General features: G+C 22.1%; 1 protein-coding gene across 7 annotated transcripts in view; it reads right to left on the bottom strand.

Moving 5' to 3' along the window:
• The window catches only part of LOC122853020 (potassium/sodium hyperpolarization-activated cyclic nucleotide-gated channel 2), a 35,061-nt gene that overhangs the window by 8,941 nt on the left and 5,023 nt on the right, over positions 1 to 21,097 (bottom strand). For 6 of the 7 annotated variants that reach the window (XM_044153201.1, XM_044153208.1, XM_044153203.1 and 3 more), the window contains exons 2-6: positions 15,416 to 15,774; positions 13,979 to 14,249; positions 3,866 to 4,029; positions 2,557 to 2,693; positions 2,243 to 2,386 (exon numbers count right to left, since the gene is read on the bottom strand). In XM_044153201.1, coding sequence (XP_044009136.1) covers positions 2,243 to 2,386; positions 2,557 to 2,693; positions 3,866 to 4,029; positions 13,979 to 14,249; positions 15,416 to 15,774 — 1,075 coding nt within the window. Of the gene's footprint in view, positions 1 to 565; positions 641 to 2,242; positions 2,387 to 2,556; positions 2,694 to 3,865; positions 4,030 to 13,978; positions 14,250 to 15,415; positions 15,775 to 21,097 lie in introns of all 7 variants that reach the window. The other variant, XM_044153205.1, reaches the window with a different exon arrangement.

The raw sequence follows: 21,097 nt of genomic DNA, 5'->3' as shown, positions 1-21,097 counted from the left end.
TAAAAATTATTTAAATTTATTTATATAACAAAAAAATATTCAATGAAAAATAAAAAATATTTTGAAATACGTGGTGTTTTATGTACTTGAAAATTAAAATACACAAATAAACTACAATTATTTATAATATTTCAAAGTCTTTTTCAAGGAAAACGACAAAATAAAAATATCAATAAATCAAAACTAAAAAAAAACCATAAAAATCATAAAAAATATTTTAATTTTTTTTTAAGAAAAAAAAATAAAACTACCAAGAATTTAATTAAAAAAAACATTAAAATTATTTAACAATTTTTCATTGTAAAATAAAATAAACTGAAAAATAAAAAAAAACAATTAAATTATACATTAAAAATAGTCTAAAAAGAGAAACAAAAAAAAAACTTTGGAGGAACAATCAATAATCATCCAGACCTAGGGAAACGTACATAAACAACACTAATTATTAACAAGTGCTTTTAACAATGGGATTGGACAAATAAACTTTCATCAAAGTTTACGATATTAAAAAAAAAAAAAAAAAAATAATTATCATTATTTTTTGGGTATAACTAGACAGGCACACCTTGCTCGTTCGATCTGGTTGGGGTGGTGTTGCCCTTCTCTCGTAGTGTCTCTCCGGTTGTTGATAAAGGGGTATCTGCAAACCCATTTTTACGTGTTTGCAAATTGCAATGCCCAAAATTAACACAATCAACCTTCACTCAATATTCTTACATAACTTTAAATATTATATATTTAATTTTAATCATTAAATATACATTTATGGCAAATGGCAAAATTTATTTTTATTCACATTGTTGTTTATTGAAAAGCTCTAATTAAACATTTTATAATTTTAATAAATTTAATTGATGACATTGTAAAAATTGTGCCATTTTTAATGATAATTTTATTTTTCAAATTTTTATTCTGAGGATGGATTTAACTTTTTTTTTTTTAGGACCCATTTATATTTTTATTTGCAACAATAGTGAAAATATGTGGTGAATAACAATAAACGTCGAGAGGTGATAAATTATAATCAATAAATATAAAAAATAATAATTTAAATAATAAAATGGTTAGTTAAAAAAATTATTGTATGTTTAATTATATTTTATGAACTAAATTTTAATACAAAGTTATATAAGCTTTGATATGTGACAAGTAGTGAATTAATTTTTTACTCAAGGTAAAGAGAAAATAATTCATAATAAACAAAAAATTTTAAAGACGCGTTTGAGGGTTTGTTGGGTTTTTTAGCCTCTCGTTGTTGCTTTGAGTTGGAAAAAAAAAATTATATAAAAAGGAAAAGTAGAGGTATAAGAGTCGAGTGCTTTTGTGGTTCCTTAAAATTAAGTCGCGTGTCTCTTTTTCATTGTGACCTTTTCACGACATTATACAGTAACTTTCTCGATTTTTTTTAAATACCTATATATCAAAATGAGCGATTACGTTGCCATGATTAAAAAACGTATAAATGAATCACTTAAAATATTTGACTGTTGCTTTGAAAAATAATAAAGCCAATAATAAAAAAAAGACATTTTAAATGATAAATTTTTTTTATCAAAAATAAACTAATTCATAGCTGATAAATAATAAAAATAAATTTTATTCTGGATTTATTTGTTTATCTTAATAGTCACGTGACAATTTAGTTGATTATCTATTCTTTTTGTTTATTTTTTTTGCACTATAACGATTGACAAAGCGTTACCGAAAAAAAAAAAAAATAGTCGGCACCAATGACAAAAAAAAATAGCCAATGAAACACACTGTTTCAAGAGCACAGTTTTTTTTTTTTTCTCTTTTTTTTTACACGACCTTTTGAGTAACGAATGGACAAAGTTTTTAACAACTACATTTTTGACCACTGTTTGATTAGAACCTGTCTTTTTTTTTTATATACTTTTGTATTTTTTAAACTTTATTATCGTATTTTTTTTATTTTACTATATCAAAAAGGAAAAAAAAATTAAACTCGTATTTTATATTTTTAACTTTTGACATTGTCATTTAGTAGCCTGAAAAATATGACCCGTCAAAAATTTATTTTTTTCACTTTAACGACAATTTAACAAATAAAAAATTTAATTAAAATTAAAAAAAAAAAAAGTTATCCACGTTGTTTAATTATTTTTGAATTATTCAATTTAAACGACAACGCGATATAAAAGTAATCTTATTTTTATGGCTTCATATTTTTGGTGCATAAATAAATATTAAAATAAATTATTATAATGATAATGATACTTACATAAACCTCTTCCCATTGTGATACATATCTAACAAGTCTTGAAAGTCTGAGAAGTCTGACAAGTGACAGAAGTTTAGCAAGTCGTAGAATTCTAAGTGCACGTCCAGCGTGTAAAATTTGAAATGATTCACTAAAATCCTGAAACTTGAAAATAATAAAATATTAAAATTAAATATCCATTATTATTATAATTTATTATTTTGCTTGTTAAAACAATAAAAATTGAATTTTATTAAAAAATATATTTCTTTTTTCAATAATAAATAATTATTGTAATTAAAATTAAAAAAACTAGATGAAAATAATTTACTTACTTGATTGAATATGAGAAAAATATAGTCTAGTGGTATAGAAGAAATAAGATCAAGAAAAAACCAAGTTCTGAGGTAGTGTTTCGCTATCAATTTTGGATCCAGTATCACCTGTTCTGCATTGTCTTGTTGCATTATACCTGCAGTAACAAGAAACATCATTAAAAATATATTTTTATTTTTTTTAAATTATACACAAATATTAATTATTATTGTAATAATAAAAATGAAATTACTTTATATTCATAACTCGAATAAACTACTTGTTGTATAGTTAGAAAAATAAATGAAATAAAGAAAAAAAAAAAATATATAGATGATGAAGATAGAGCAGATCGGACCATTAATTCCGTGGGGATTTAAGGCCGGAAATAGATATGAAATTTTGTATGTTGGAATGATGAGTTTTGTGGTATTGGTATGGAGACTTGATATTACTAAGGAGTACCCAAGGGTGCTGTTTTTTGAGTTAAGTAACGACTGTGACCATACATTTTTTTCTCTCATTTCTACATCACGGATGAGATTACTTTCTACGTAAATCTCTTGTGACCAACTTGACTTACTCGCTTAAAATTATATAAACTTTTATAAAATATTATTATAATTATTAATTTATTAATTTTTTTTATATAATATTTTTGTTTTTATATTGAAAATTCACATTTATATTTCAATTGACCTAATTTTTCTTGAAAACTAAATTTATTTGGTGTGAAAAATATATCAATAGAATGACAAAGAAATTGAGTTTGCAGATGATAGTTTGATAGCTAGGATGAAAATAAAAAAGTCAATAAAAATTTAAAAAATACTTGACAGTGGATTTGACAAAAAAAAATAAATAGAAACTTTTTTATATTACCAAATTTTTTGTATAGTATTTATATTATTATTTTTTTTTACGAGCACTGTTGGTGTTATAATAAAAACACTGTAAATAAATTTATTGACATTATTAAATTAATGAAAAAAAAAATATTTAAAATAATTAATCGATAATAAAATTTTACTTTTTAAATTATATAATAATAAATTAATAAATATAATTGTAATTAATGTTATGAGGTGAATAATTGTTTCACATTGTCAACAAGGAAATGGTGATAATGTTAATGAAGATATAAAGTTTTCCAATGTCGAGTAAGTTAATTGTAACATATACAAATTAGCCAAAAGTATAAGTCATTTTAATTAAGGTAGATGAAATAAATAATTCAAGGTGTTGTTAATATAATTTAAAAAGAAAAACACAATATTACAAGTATAATTAATTAATAAATTTATTAAATAATAATTAATATGAAATTACCTGTTCTAAAGTTGACAACAATATCTATGAGAAAAATTGTATCTGAAAGGCAGTTGAAGGCTATCCATCTCGTACTTAAATCATCATTGAAAAAACTAATTGCAACTGGTAGAATTATTAAATTGGCAACTAGTAATAACAGCATACAAAGATCCCAGTAAAATCTGTAATCAAAATTAATTATAAATTAGAATTTTAGAATATTATTAATGAATAAATAAATCAATAAGTAGAATATTTTTTTTATTCATTTTTTTTCTAACTGAAAGATGATTAAGTGCCATGTTTTAGTTAAATTTTTAAAAATAATTTATCAAGCGTATTTTCTTGGCAGACATTGTTAATTATTCTACACAAGTTTTTTATCATAATTATCAAAATGAAACTAATGAAAAGTCACTTTAAATTAAAAATAAATTTTTTTTATTTTGTTTATATACTTGTAGATAATTTATACGCATTTGTTGAGTGTTTAAAAAAATATTAAAAATGTGAATCTGCATGATAAACAACAGGTGGTCACTGCAGTGCGAAGGATAATTCTCACTGCTATTTTTATTAATATCTAAAAACAATAAATAATAATATATATTAAAATAAAATGATAATTAAAAGTCCAAAAGTTATAGTGCAATCATTTTAGGATAATCACTATTGTTTTGGGATAATATTTTCTTTTAGCATTAATTATATAATGTTTGTTCTATGAAGAAATATTGTTTCGAAATAGTTGGAAATTGTTTCTATTCACCTGATTATTTTTGAAAATATTTACTAATGGGTTTTCGAAAGAGAAATTTTTAATAAATTTAATAAATGTTTTTTTTTATTGAAGGTAAAGATAATGAACAAAAAAAAAAATGGTAAATTGAGTTTACAAAATTGTGTTTTATAGATTGCTGAAAAATTGAGAATTGGAATATAGAAGAATAAGAAATTGATGTGAAGATTGGTGGGCTAGATTTTTATATCAACTTTGGATGGATAAAAAATATACTCATTTTAAACACGCGATGGCGTGTTTATATTCAAAAAGATATAATGTTATTTTTTTTTTTTTATTTGTTGAACGGAGCTTTCCTTTATTTATAAATTTTTTGTGTTTTATTAATTCTATTGTATTCAACATAGTTTTGATAAAAAAAAAACATAGTGTGTTGAAAAAAAAATATTTTTTTTTTTGTGATTTTAGTTTTTTTGGAAATATAAAAAATAGTTTTTATCATTTTCAACTTGTGACTGTTCTAATAGATTAATAATTTCCTAAAAAATACTTGAAATAAAATGCTGATAGTTTTCATATTTTTATGAACAAATAATTAATTAATTATTTGCTGATAGTTAAATAAAAAAAAAATACAATAAATTAAAATGATAACAGAAGAAAATATTCTCGATCTTAAAAACAAACTTTGTTAAATAAATCTTTGAGTAAATCTCTTGTTTTTTTTATTTTCTTAGTCAAGAAAAATTCAGTGTCGATAACAGGTCAGTTTATCTGACCACAAAGTCTAAAAAACCAGAGACCACTAGTCAAATGCAAGAGAATTCCATTTGGGAAATACCAAAAAAAAAATAAAATAAATAAATGTAAAAGGAAAATAAAAAATAAATAAATAAAAAATTCACCCACAAGATTTTGCAATTTAAAAAAAAACTATTAATTCAATTAGAAAAAGTGCAAAATCTCATTCAAAAAAAAAAACGAATAAACTTTTTTTTTCTGTATCATTTTATTTTTATTTATTTTTAAATGTTTTTTTTGCTAAAATGTATTGAACAGAGATAATTTCAATTGAATATTCAGATTTTCAAAAGACAATAGAAAATTTTCGGTGATGTTGAAGCTTGTTTCAGTGAAAAGGCGAATTTTGTGGCAAGCTAATTCTATAATAGGATTTGTTACCAACTAGCTGCGTCATGACTTTGTGCTTATTCGCTTTATAGCTCAAAAAAAAATATAAAAAAAAAAAAACAGTATTACAATGCAGTGCAAATACCAAACTGATAAAACATTATTAAGATGCAACGAAAAGAAAAAAATCCCGACAGCCATAAAAAAAAAACAATGAAAATAAAAAAAAAAATGAAATATTGTTACCAATTGTTTCAACAGTAATTTATTCATTAATTAATTCATACACATAAAAGAAATATCTTCGTTATTGTTTAAAATTTAAAAAGATAATTCAAAATTATGTCTTAATTTTTTTCCAATTGTTAATTTTATTCTCGTACAAATTTTAAAATTATCATTTAAAAATTTCATAAAAAATCATGATTTTAAATTAAAATAAGACAATAATAATAATCAGCTGGGATCAAAAAACTTTTAATTAAATATCCCTTTTATTTACAATAAATATTATCAAGTTGTAATATTTGCCGAGAGGTCATTCTAATTTTAGTCAACTACATCATCCAACAAGCAGTTCACCCTAATAGAGGGACCTAACAGGATATAAAATAAATTCAATATTAAAAAAGAAATAAAAATTAAAATATTAAAAACAATAATAAATAATTAAAAAATAAAAAAATTTAAATTGACATCTTATTAACTAGATTTTTTTTTTTTTTCTAAATAAATTTCATTTTTATAATTTGAAAACAAAAAAAAATAATACCTGCAGAATGAGAATATCGATTACAGTGTCAGAGAGAGGATGTATATTTGTTGGTATTGAGGACAAAGTGAAAAAAAAAAAATTAAAAAAAAATGAAAAAAATGGTAAATGATATAGGCTAAGTTTAAGTGAACATGCACTATGTTAAACCACAAACTAGATGCTTTGGTTAACACTGCATGATATGTCGATTAAAATACATAACTTTGGTGTTAAAAATATGAACATCAAAACATCATAAAATATATAATAATAATTTAAATTTATATATATACCTACTAAAAATGTTCTAAACAATGATGATGAAAAAAAAAAAAAGTCTATTGTTTTTAGAGTATGCTGACATTATCAAGATCTTGATTTTATGCATGATTAATTTTGCAGAATAAACAAAAAATTTTAACACTTTCTTAATTTAACCCAACGAATTTTTTATTAATTAATCATAAAATTAATTCAATTAATTAATAATCATTTTACAACAAAAAAAATGTTATATAATTTTTTTTTTTCTTTTAATTATTGCTGGGAAATTAATAGTTAATAAATAGTTTGATATTTATCTGAATGTGTAGGTTGTTGTAATTTATATTTTTTTTTAAACTTAATTAGGAAATTTTTCTTTAAATTTTATAGGTAGGTGGTAAATGAGGTTCATTGTCGTTGTCATTGTAACAAGGATCATGAAAAAATTAATGAGAAACATTAAAAATAATTAATTAATTGAGTAATTTTGTCTTTATAGTGCAGCAAAATTATTTGAGCTTTGTCTGTATTAATTAAGATATGGACATGTCGACGTTGACACGCAATAATTCTTTATTCTTGACTCATATACTTGTTTATTATTATTTTTATAAAAAGAAAAAGGAAATAGTTTATATTTTTCTCAAGTTATTTTAATAGGAAACTTCCTCATATATTAATGATGATTTTTTAAAATTAATTTTTAGTGTTTTTATTGTTGTTGCATAGGTATTTTTTGTTCTATTGTTAATATTTTTTTTTTATTTTCGTAAATGTCAGATAGCCGAAAGGGACAGTTTTGTCCGTCAACTGGCCATTCAAACTGGCAATATTATTTTTAAAAAAAATAAATATAAAACAAAAGGTGAAAAAAAAAAAAATTTAGAGCGACTAAATGTATCTTGAGGGTGTGATTTTAATACTTGAACTGTCATCCAGCACTGTCCAAAGCATCAAATTAAATGTGTCATAAAAAGTATATTTAAAAATAAATTTTTTACATGAAAAATAGTGGAAAATAAAATAAACAATGACGATATATATTACTAAAAATTAAAAAACAACATATTGATTTATCAGAAAAACTATTCTTTGAATTTTTAATGTAGCTATTAGTGATCCTCTAGGAAAAAATATGTATCTACCATGAATTTGTAAATTTAAAAGAACAAAAAAAAAAATAGAAAAAAAAAAAAACAGTATTTATTACTATGACATTTTAAAAGCTCCATTAATCCTGGACTAATAAAAAATTTCTAAACACCATTAACAAGAGAAAAAATTTCAAGTAATATTTATTGTAAAAAAAAAAAAACAACTCCATTTCATATTCAAGAGCCTCATTGCGACACAAGTGCTAATCAGGAAATGTAATTTCACCAATTTGAATCAAATCCAATTTAAAGACTCATAATATTGACGACAAAATCTATTAATATTTATATACGAAAAGTTTTGATTGATACTAGAGTGCCAAGAAGATAGATAACTGTATTAAAATTCAAAAAAAAAAACCATATGATAAAAATAAAAAAGAGAACTTTCAAATGATGATATTTTTGATGTAGTTTTTTCTATTACTGATGTTGAATTTAGTGTGTAGTGAGATTGATATTGTTGAAGAAGAACGACATGTATATTAGGAAAAATGTATTCTATATAAAAAAAAAAAAAAATGACAGTATCACACCAGTTGTTGGAATTGCATTTACTGGGACAACATAGATCCAACCACAATGACAACAACACAGAGATGCTGAAATACTTGAAATATATATATAGCCAATAAAACGATCGAGCTTATTTCTGCACTACCCATTTGCCTTAAGCTCAGAAGCTTTATTCAATTCTATCCTATATATATTTTTTGTTATATTTTTTTTTCTACACATTGCTTGGCAAATCAATTCAACAGCTAATCCCAAATAACATTAATAAAAATTTTTTATTCTATGTATTTTATTTTTAATAAAAAATCCAATGATATTTTTAAAAAAAAATTATAAAATGATAAATAAATTCATCAAAATTTAACAATTTATTATAAAATATTAAAATTATTTTTATTCACAAATTAATTTATTTTAATTTTCAAATAATTAAATTTCATAATTTTTTTATTATTCATTGTATATTTATTATTTTTTATAAAATATTTAAATATTTAAATTTGATTTATTGTGATTCTATCAAGTGTTTGATTATTATTTTTTTTCAAACAAATAAAAATCATGATGATAAAGGAAAAACAACATTTATGTAGTGTTTTAAGTTTTTGTAATTAAATACGACAATGTGACAAATGAATAATGACTTTTAATGACTCGTGCTCAACGTCAACGATTAAACAAGTTTTCTGAATAAATAATAATTCATATATGAGCATTGTGATATGAAAAAAAAAAAGTAATTATACATTTTTTGATTGCGCAATTTATATATGTCCAAATGTATTTTTAAAGAATTTTTTTTTTGATATTGTCATGAATTGGTTGAACAATAAAGATCAATTAAATTCGTTGTATTGATGAAACCAAATGAAGAAAAATAAGCTATATTTAAAAAAGTAAAATTGGTTTAATTGGTTCGCAGGGTTCACAATGAATATGCAATTTTTATTGAGACTGAAAAAAATAATAAAAAAAAAAAAACCTGTAGAATGCAATAGTCACGCAATGAATAAAAATATGTTAAATAATAATAATGATATTTTTAAAAATATAAATTTGTTATTGAAACGCGTTTGAATTATGATTCAATGATATTTTGTGATTCAAAACTTTTGAATTATTCAAGTATGCAATGTCGTTGTAATAATGTTTAAATTATTATTGATAATATATTTTTATTATGTATACTAGATTTACCAAATCGAACATGTAATTATGCAGAAAAAAAAATAAATGTGATTTTAAGTTTAACCAATTTTTTAAAATCTATAAAATAGTCATGATTATATTCTCATAAATTTTATATATATTTTAGATAATGTCCTCGATAAATATAAAAATTTCATCATAATAAATATTATAAAAACCTTCAAAATTTTTTATTTTTCATTTAGTTAATTAGAAAGTTAAAAAAAAACAAAAAACTTTAAGAGTCATTTTAGATTTTTTTTTCGGTAAAAAAAATATAAAATAAACTTTGCTATAAAGAGCAAGTGTTTTAGTATAGATTAAATATACTCTACAATTTTATATTTGAAAATGAAATTAAAGCAAAAATAAAAACAAGGATTAATAGTAAATGTTGTGTAAATAAAGAGCATAAAATTGATCAGGTAAACTGACCCACTTTAAGAGTTCAAAGGTCACAAACGAGGCTATATTTTGATAGCACTAGTATCATCATCATTATCATTTAAGTATTCCAAAAGGAATAAGAAAATTTAGATTCTCAAGTGGTAAGTAACCCAGCCAAATCCAAGTCAGTTAATATATATCTTTGTCAATATATGAATTTAGAAATTCCCAAGAGATATCAACACCTGCTTCAGATAAATTGCAATGTCTCAGTAAAACAAAACGACAAGAAAAAAAATACCTGATTTTATTATAATATTTGTCAATTCAAGACTAACATTTTTACTATTTAAATATTATTATTATGATGATGATGATGATGATTATAATGAACCCCCAACGTTGAATATCAATCGAGTTGTTATAATCATCCGGAAAGAGTTTTAAAAAGCAACTCGTTTCAACTGGTTCCACCAAATAATTGAACATAATATTCAATTGAGACTAATGGATACTGACTAGTTTGTTAGTCTCATTGATTCTAAAAAATATATTTAATTTTAAAATTATTTATGCTACAAATAATGTAATAAATTTTACGAAAATAAATTATTGCTTTTAATGTTGGTTATTTTGAAATAGAAATAAGTTACCAAAAGACTTGTAGAAATACAAATGACAAGCTTTTACAATTTTTTATTTTATTATTTATTTTTTTACTTTTGTGTTAATCTTCAAGTGGACTATACTTTTTCAACAATGGAATAAACACCTTCTACGTTTTTCGATTACAGAATGAAACTGTGTATTGGAGTAGTAGTGTGTTTGAGGGTTTGAAAAATAGAAAAAAAAAAAAAAAAAGTTTAAAAAGTGTTGAGGATATTAAGGAGCAGTAGAAAAAGTTTTCCTTTTTTTTTTCTATTTTTTTTTACAATTGTTATACGCCAACGGGGCTAGGTGTAAGGTAGCCGAAGAAAAAAAAATAATAATAACACTTGAGAGATTGCGAAAAGTGCCTGAATAATCTAGGCTTTCTAGAATTTTTTTTTTATATTTATTTCGTTTAAAGCTTATATCCGAGATATCTTGAAAAATACAATTTATGATATTAAATAAAATAGAAAAAAAAAATAAAATAACACCATATATTTTTTTTCTACTGCATAAAGTTATGAATTTTTTTGTGATAAATGATAGTTATATTTTCAAAATATATTAACTATTTATTTTTCAATATCAAGCTTAGTCTAAACCTTGATATTTTTAACAAGGAAAAAAAAAAAAAATTAGAGCTTACTTGTTTTTAGATACCAAGTTAAATTGACATTGATAATGACAATAAAAATAAATGAGAATTATTTTTATTTTTTAAGGACAATAAACTCTTTGATTTCTTGAAAATTCAAAGCTTCAATTTTATATTATTATCACAGTTATTGACTTTGGTAACGTGGGTGTATATTTGTATGATTTGGTTTGGATCAAGAAGCTGTCATAACAGTATTAGAAAATCAAATTGACTGTACAGAACTGTGTATATATACATTTGCGTTGAATAATAATCTGCAGAATTGGCGTCGCGATGCAGCTGTAGAATACAAAATGTTTTGCATCAGCAAATATATATGACAGCATATGAATACGGATGTTCAAATTCACGCTTTATTATATTGCAATATTGACATGACAGGAAACCTATTTAGTAAGCCATTGTAGCTCCACGAAATTTATAAGCAAATTTTCATTTATTATATAACACTTTAATAATATTAAAAATTTATTATTGTTATTATTATATAAATTTATATAATTAATTAAGATATATACTTGACTGTTAAATTTGTATTTCAATTTATTATTATTGTTTTAAATTAATTTTTTTTAATAAACATTAATTCAAAGATCAAATGAAAGTTTTTAAATTAATTTTTTTGATAATTATTTTTTATTTTAGAGTCAAGGTTTTTATGATTTATTGTTATTAATAAAATATATATGGAAAAAACACTTGATTTAAAAATAAATTATTATTATTTGGTTGGATTTAATCGGAAATTCAAGGTCAATAAATAGATTTTTTTTTTAAATTAACAATTTCGATTTATGGGTCGAGGATTTTTGTGATTTTACATTATTAAAATATATAGAAAAATTATTTTATAATAAATAGATGATGTTTATAATAATTTCGTTGAATAGTTTTTTTATTTTTTTAATTAATAATTTAAATTTTAGCTTGTAGCTTGTATTTAGAAAAAATAAATAAACAAAAATTAAAACAGTCAGTTGTAATTTTGCGGTAAGATAAATATCATGATTTGATGTCATCAGTTTCAATTGAATCAACACAAAAATATATACAGCATACACACACATGCGTTATAATAATAGCCTCTCACTTAATCGTATATGATTATTCTGAGATCATTTAAACAGCTGATTGTGAGAATTAAAATAAAAAAAAAAAATACAAAATCACACTGCAGGCGTATAAATATTCAGTCAAGTGTTATTTAACAACAATGTCAACAACAACTGTCATCAAATCTCAACACAAAATAAACACAAAAATAATATTTAAATAAATATTCATATACGAATTTATTTCAAATGCATAAATTAAAAATTCACTCCCATTATTATTTCAAAAACAAAATAAACTTTTATAATTCAATATTTTTTTAATTTTGCATAAAAATAATTAATATTTTTTTTCCATTTTATATATTTAAATAATAATAAAAAAATTTAATGATATATAAAATGAGAAAAATAATATTTGTAAAGTAAAAAAAATCAAATAAATAAGGAAATTAATTCACATAATACATGGATTATCCAAAAATATAATTTTCAAGTGGTTTTAAATGTTAGTCAATAAATTTCAACGATAAAAAAAAAATTTCTCAAAAGGTTTAAAAGCTAGAATATGATTTAGTAAAATAAAATTTTTAAAATGCACACATGTGAACATGAGTATTGATACTTTTGATGGTATAAATTTTCATATTCACATATTTGAAAATGAAAAGAATTTATTATATAAATATGTGTGTGTGTTAAATCGACAAATAACTTGGACATACTGGCGCCTAAGAATTAAATTTACAAGTATACATATATAAATTTAATGTATGTATTAGTATTAAGTTGTCTTTTATCAAATTGGTATATAATAACCACCAAAAGCTGCGATTCGTGGCTTTGCATAATTCTCATTTAATTGCCCACAAACTTGAAACCCACGCAAATACTGCACCAATGAATTTATATATATAAAATTTCAACTTGAACCATGTGCGGGGTCTTACTGGCCAGTTTACAGTTATCCAACTTGTTCTCATATAAAATTTTGCAGATTTATAAACCACGTGGTTTACATGATGATGAAAATATACGAAACAAAACAAAAAAGAAAAAAACAAGGAAATACTCTTTTTTCTAAAATTCAATTAATTAAAATTTATAAACCATTAGTCAATTATTATTTTTTTTTTTATCTATAAAATATTATTATTATCATTTTGAAAAAATTAAATTTTATTATTTTGTTGGAGCAGTTGGTGGATCAATATCACCGAGTGGAGGTCAAACCATTCGAAAGAAACAAAAAATATGACGTTTTTTTATATTAGAAAAATTTTCTTTCAGCTGAATGTAAAAAATTTAAAATAAAAATATAAAAACAAGACCTGAGAAAGTGTACCAGGTAGATGAGACAAAAAAAAAATGTATACATAATATATGTAAAATGTATAAAAACATATATAACGGACAAAAAAAAATCAAGAATATGTTGCTGAAACATTTTTGCTTTGATAAACAAAAAATATATATTTTTGTTTGCTTTGTTTATTTTGTCTGTGTGTTTTATAATAATAATAATAATGATTATTTGTTGGATCAGTTGTGGAAAAAGATGTTGGTCATGATTGCAGTATGTTGAGTCAATTATTATTTTGATTTGATTGATAAAAATATTGATAAAAACTTACCGAAAACTGGAACAAGGATGTATGACCCAGTGACCTGCTGCTTTTTGTCTTATTCTTTCTTTCATAAGTGCTTTTTTACTACCAAATAATTTCATAGCCAATTTATTATCAGTTGGTTGAAATAATGCTTGTAGCTGATTTTTGAGGAAGCTCTGTTTGACTTCTTGACCAGGTAAACCTGGACCAGGTTCTTCTTTTGGTGTTCCATAGAGGGACACATCGTCCACTCCAAAATGGACCTTGCCACTTCCTTTGTAATTCATCTCGTTGCCTGTAAATAATTAATTTTATTTATTAGTATTTTATCATTTGAAAAAAAAAAATTTATAAATTATTTAATCACTCTCTTTTGATTCATCAGGTTTATTGAATTTTTTTTAAAATTTATTTTTGACACAGAATGCATTAGTTTATTTATTTTTTTTTTTTCTTTTAATTTTATCAGAGATGCGCTCTTTTGAAGTAAAAATTCTGATGAATATGCGTTGATAAATGAAAATAAAAATAGTTTTTAAAACTCATATTCAGAAGAGTCATAAATGGAATTGCGTCAATAAGAATTAATTGCAAAAAATACATAAAAAAAAAAAAAATGTTTTGAATATATGTAACAAGTTTATTCGTATTTTAAAATTGACACGAAGAATGATTAAAATTAAAAAAAAAAATTTTACACTATATTTCAGCTATATTTATTTTCCATGATAATTTATTTTCTATTGATTATCGATTGTAAAAAATAATTTACAGAGTTTCATACGAAAAATTCTTTGGTTTGATATTTCATTGATGAAAATTTTTCTACAGATACTACTGCTCGTAAAAATATAAAAATTGCTTTGTCAAATTTTTTAATTTATTTTCGAAAAAACTAAAAAATTTATATAAAATAACAACAAAGAAATAAGTAAAATACTCAATGACGTTGTAGATAAATAAAAAAATTTCAATTTAAAAAAATAAAAATAAATATTATTATGTCTAAAATTATCTTGTAAAAATATCAGAATAATTCAAGGTCCAAGATGTCAGTCAATGAGTCAGTGTGTTAGACTCATTTAATCACGTCCATTTTAATTTACAAAAAAAAAAAAAAAAAAAAATATATCCGCATTTTTTAAAATAGAGAAAAAAGCCTTCCCTACAATTGTTTCCTTGAATTTTTTCATATATCAGTAGGTTTTTTTTTATTCAAGTCACATTAGTGTGACATTCCACAAAAAAATAAAAAAACACTCAACAATAAAAGTCCAATAAAAACGTTAAAAGAAAAATATATAAAACATTAATTTTAATTTTAAAAAATGAATCGAAAAAAAATTCTTTTACTAAATAAAATGCAAGAAAATTTGGATGTTTCCATTGAAAAATAATTCAAAAAATTAAATAACGTTAACAATTAACAATTAATAATTAATTAATGAATAAAAAATTTACCGTTATCGTTGAGAAAATCAGTAATAAGAAGTGTCTCGTCGTCTAGTGCAGTGACGAGGCTATCAGTACATGTATTTGTATTTTCAATACTGATTTTAATACTATCATCCTTATTTAAACGTGGATAATTATTTGTTGTAACATTATTACCCGAATAATAATAATTGTTATTATTATTATTATTTTGTTGACTTAAATGTTGATGAGGTGAACGGACGGATTCGGTACTGCTGGTATGGAGGCCAACCCCAGTGGTTGTCCTGCCATTAACCAGACGTAAACTTGGTGCTCGTCTACCACCGCCCCCGGATGCGGCACGACCACCTCCACCTCCTCCTCCACCTCCTCCTTCGCCTTCCCTAAAATCATCAAAAATTAATTAAATTTATATATCAAATGTTAAATCATTTTTCTTGACAAAAAATTATTTTCAAATGATTTATCATCAAGTTGGAAAAATAAAAAAAATTTAAATTTGTGAATTGAATGATATTTTTATAGGGAGATTTTTAAATGCGCTGAATTGCAGATATTTTTATTCATTTTTTATTTTTTTATTCTCACCAATTCAAAGACGAGGAAAACGATAATTTTTTGTGGTTTTTTTCATACGTTATCCTAAGGGAAAAAATGTAATTTCCAGTTGGACTGGTCAGTGAGATTAAATAGTGACCTCATTAAAATATTTTTTTTTTTTTTAACTCTCTCAGATATTGGTGTTATCAATGACCAAAAAAAAAATTTTAAATTGCTAAATTGCAAAAGTTATAATTTTTAAAAATTATTATCAAACATTTATTTTATTTGTTGAATTTTTTTTTTTTTTTTGTGTATTTTTTTTATAATATTTTTACTTTTTTTTTGTTGGTCGAAATATTTTGGCACGTTTTTCAAATAGTGACGCAAGTAAGCACTCAGTATATAAACTTGAAAAATAAAAATCAAGATAATAAAAATACAAAAAAGTTTACGATTTTTTATTTTATTGTGTGAAAATTGTTGGTTCAGGGTTCATGAGGACCAACTCAACTGCATCAAAATTTATGTATTCTATTGTATCGTAAATCTAATATATATTTAAGTCCTCGATACACAAAACTTTCTTATGATAAATTGCAAATTCATGAAAAAAATTATATTAAAATTTATATTTTTAAGTAAAAAGTTATTTGAATTTTAACAATATAAATTTTTTGATAAATTATTGGATTGTCAAACAAATAACAAGATACCAAAAATTTAAAACAAAAAAAAATTGAATTTTTAATTTTTTCCATTGAAAAAAAAAATAAGAAAAAAAACTGCAAATTCTTTTGACTATTTTAAAAATTAATTATTTGCATTTTTTTTTTTAAATTTATTACGCATTAATTATTACGATTGAAGAATTTTTTTTTTTTTTTTTTTTATCAACACTTGAGTCAACATTTTTTCCTTCAACTTGTGGTTAATTTTAAAATCATTAATAACAAGGAAAAATATTCTTCAAGCGCACTCGTAAAATAAAACCTCAATAGTCATTAAAAAAATGTAAAAAATAAAATTAGATTATTTATTGAATTTGAAAATTTGATATTTTTTAAATAAACAACTTTATGCATTTGAATGTTTTTTTTTTTCATTCATTTGTTGACTTAATTATCAGGTAGAAGAAAAAAAATTAAATTTTATTTTTAAGTGAGATAAAATGGGTAACTAATGGAGGCAAATAAACGTGGCATTATTTCCGATCGGATCATTTGCATGAAACGTTTCGTTCCAATTAGAAATTGCTACAGGTGCCTGCAGTCTTTTAATTCTATATATAAAATGTGAGCATATATATTTTTAGTCAAACGATTTTAAGTACCATATTCTTTTTGCACTTGTATATTTAATTTTTATTATTATTTAAACATTTTTATTTTTCGCTGAATTTCATTTATGATGATAAAATTCAATCAATTTTATACACTCAGATACGTTACTAACTTACTAAATCATGTATTTAAAAATAACTCATAAACTCATTACACTAAACAATAAAAATAAAAAAAAATAGTAATATTCATTTAGAGCATTGAAAATTGATATTTTTTACAAGTACATGTGTATTAAAGCGGAAATTGTGCGGTCGATAACACTTGACAATGAAAATTATTAACTCTACTAAATGACATTTACAGAAAAATAAAAAATAATATTAAATAGCATTTAAAAATTATATACATTCATTTAAAATAAATAAAAAATAAAGGAATTTTATTTTTAAAATACTGTAATCTTCTTTACGAATGAATCAATAAATAAAATTGATAAAAATTTGTTGAAAATTTTAAATACTATTTAATTGGGCATTTAAATTTTATAATTAAAAATTTTTAAATTTATCAATATGCATTTATGAAACGATAAATAAAATAATTGTTTATTTTGATATAACGAAGGTCATTGAAAATAAATAAATAATCATTTAACAAAAATTGTAACAAAAAAAAAAAATAGATAACTCGTAATAATGAAAAAACAATAAAAATAAATAATAATTAAATTAAGGTTGAAAGTAAATAGAATTTCCAACTATACGATTTTCGAATTTTGGTCATCTCATTTAAAAAAAGCAAATATTATTCTATTGTTATGCTTTATTATTATTATTATTATCCTTCAGCTACAGTTAAGCACTAATTGATTGGCTTGATTTTCATTTAAAATTATTATTATTTATTGTTGTTAACTTGTGAGATAAAAAAAAAACAAGATGCTAATATTTGAATGATCAAAAAAGAGCAATATAATTAATGTAAAAATGTTGATAAACAAGGATATTAATTATTAAATTGTCGACATAAAATAACTCGATAAAGACAAGTCAATTTGTTTTTGTTAATAAATACAAATAATTTATTGTCAATAAATTTTTTAGAACAATTAAAAGTCAGTAGTTTGATAAATTAAGTAATTTTTTAAATACACTATTGTAAAATGTATAAATAAAAAAATAATAATAATAATTTTTTTGATTGTTAATTATTATTTATTTATTTATTATTTTTTTTTTTTTTCAAACAGCTTGTTGTAAGCGTTAGCCCCATCATGATCTATCACAGTTTAGATCACGTCATAATTTTTATATGATAAATTAGCTCAAAAAAATAATAATTATTATCATTTTAATAATTGAAATATAAACTTTTTCTTTAATCTAAATAATAATAAAATTTATATAAAATCAAACTTGTTTTTTCTTTATCATTAAATATTTATTGTCTCATATTTTATTTATTTATTGTTTTATTTTTAATCGTATTTCTGATGGCAATTGCAATTCAACACGCACAACAGTATTTTGAAATTCAATAGAAATTTACTCGATACATTCACAACCGGCATTTTCAAAATAAAATAATATAAAAATGAAAAATATATACACAAAAATAACAAGTCGAAAAACAAAACACCAATACAAATTCATTAAATAATTTGAAAATATTAATTTAAATAATTTAAAAATTAAAAAAAAAATAAATCTATTTATACCTCTATAATATTAATTGTCGATTGTACATCACAAATGGTCCCTTAATAATTTCAAATAATCACAAATAAATTAAACACACAGACACACAAAACAGAAGCACTAAATTGAAATTAAAAAAAAAAAAAATAACAAAATTAATTTATTATTAATTTTGTTCACTTGAAAAAAATTCCTGAGAGATATTTCTACACTTATCACTAAACAAATTGCTATTTAAAATATTTTGATTATCAATTAAAGCTAATTTTTATAATTTAGATAGAAAAATATGCGAAGAAAAACACTTTTGAATATTAAATTTTGGTGCAGTCAGATTAAAAATTTATGTTGACCGGTGTATATTGAAATTTTTATTATTAATTATATTTGACACGTGTGATTAAATAATAAATTAAATGGCTAATTAAATGAATTAACTGAGTGACTGACTGACTGAGTGATTGTGACCACGACTGATGTGTTACTCTGGCAGAGACTTGCCACTCGCGTTCACCAGACCCGCAGGACAGGAAGAAAAACGGAGTAGGGAATTTAACGCGCACAACCACACTTAAAATATTTACAGGAAGGAGTAATATGTATACAGATAAAATAGGAGAAGCATACACCTTAAGGGGGCACACGCGCGTTTCACCTGATTATCATCATGATTATCTATCCAGAACCTGACCAGCTGTAACCTAGGTCAGTATCATACATAGGTCACTTACAAAATATTACAATTTCATTTTAAAATAAAACAAACTAATGATAATTGAAAAAATAAATAAATAAATTTTAATTGTTTATGAATATCTCTATTAAAATTAATTATTATTATTAAAGTTTTGACATTGTTAATAATTTTTAAGACAAAATAACAAAAAAATATTGATAAACAAGATGGAATAATTTAAGAAAAAAAATTTATATTGTTTATTTAATATTTAGACTATTTAAATGAATAATTAATATTAAAATTTGAAATTTATATGTATAAAAATTTATTTAAATATTTTTTTTATTTTTGGTAAATTTTTATATTCACGTGTGTTGAATATAATGTAAATGAAATTTTCTATATTTCAAAATACAATTCACCATAATTTTGCAAAACATGTAATTTAAATAAATTATAGTTTATCCATGTAAATTTTATATATGATATATTTAAATGTTTTTTTGAATTTTTTTTTTGTTATAAACTTGTATGCGGGTTTATTTTTTAAAAAATATTTATTGTTATTTTGAATTCCGAGAAGAACAATGGTTCGTGTTGATTTTTTTTTGGAGATGAATATTATCTGGACCCTTCTTGATCTTCAAAAAAGAAGATCAAGAGAAAGACTAATCGAGAAAGGAACATAAAAAAAAAGAAAAAATGTACGCAAGTATTTTTATTATTATGCGGTTTTTTGTGTTAAGAAATTGATGAGAATTTAATTCAACTTTTTATTGCTGTTCATTGGTTGTTTTTTTTTTTTAGTTTATAATCATGAAATTTAATTGGTTTCACAATCAATAAATAAACTATTTTTTTAATTATATTAATTCTGAGAATAAAATAAGTTATACGGGTTCGAGTATAGAAATTCAAAATGAATAAATAAAAGTAATCGAAAACAAGAATGAATTGGTTATAAACAAAATAAAAAATTGACAAATAAAACTAATTAAAAATAAGTAAAAAATAAGTAAAAATTTATTCATCATTTGGCGGTAATTTTAAAATAAATTATAAATTGAAAATAAATCATGACAATGATCTTTCAAGTATATACAAAATTCTAGTTTTTTTTTTAGCCAATTTTTTTAACAAGACATTTTCATTGTTAATTTAAACCTTACGGAAGTTATTGTTCAAACACAAATACATATAAAAAGTAGCTTGTATTTACTTTAATCTACATTTGTGTTAATATATACAAATTGAGTATTTTTTTTTTTTTGTCTAAGCTGAAGCTAAGTTGAGTTACTTTTGCTTCATGTATAAATTACGATTTCTTGTATTGTTAATAAATTACACAAAACTTTTCACTGCAATATATTTATGCCAATTTTTGTATAATAAAAAAATAGAGCAAATGAAAATTCAAAGAAAAAAAATTTATTTTAATTAATTTTATCAATATACCGATTGTGTAAAATTTGATCACAAATTTCATTCAATCCATTCGATGGCA

This window comes from Aphidius gifuensis, linkage group LG3 (assembly GCF_014905175.1).
Source record: "Aphidius gifuensis isolate YNYX2018 linkage group LG3, ASM1490517v1, whole genome shotgun sequence".
NCBI classification, from domain to species: Eukaryota; Metazoa; Arthropoda; class Insecta; order Hymenoptera; family Braconidae; genus Aphidius; species Aphidius gifuensis.
Note: the sequence above shows the minus strand (reverse complement) of the source record. Positions and strands in the feature narration are given on the sequence as shown.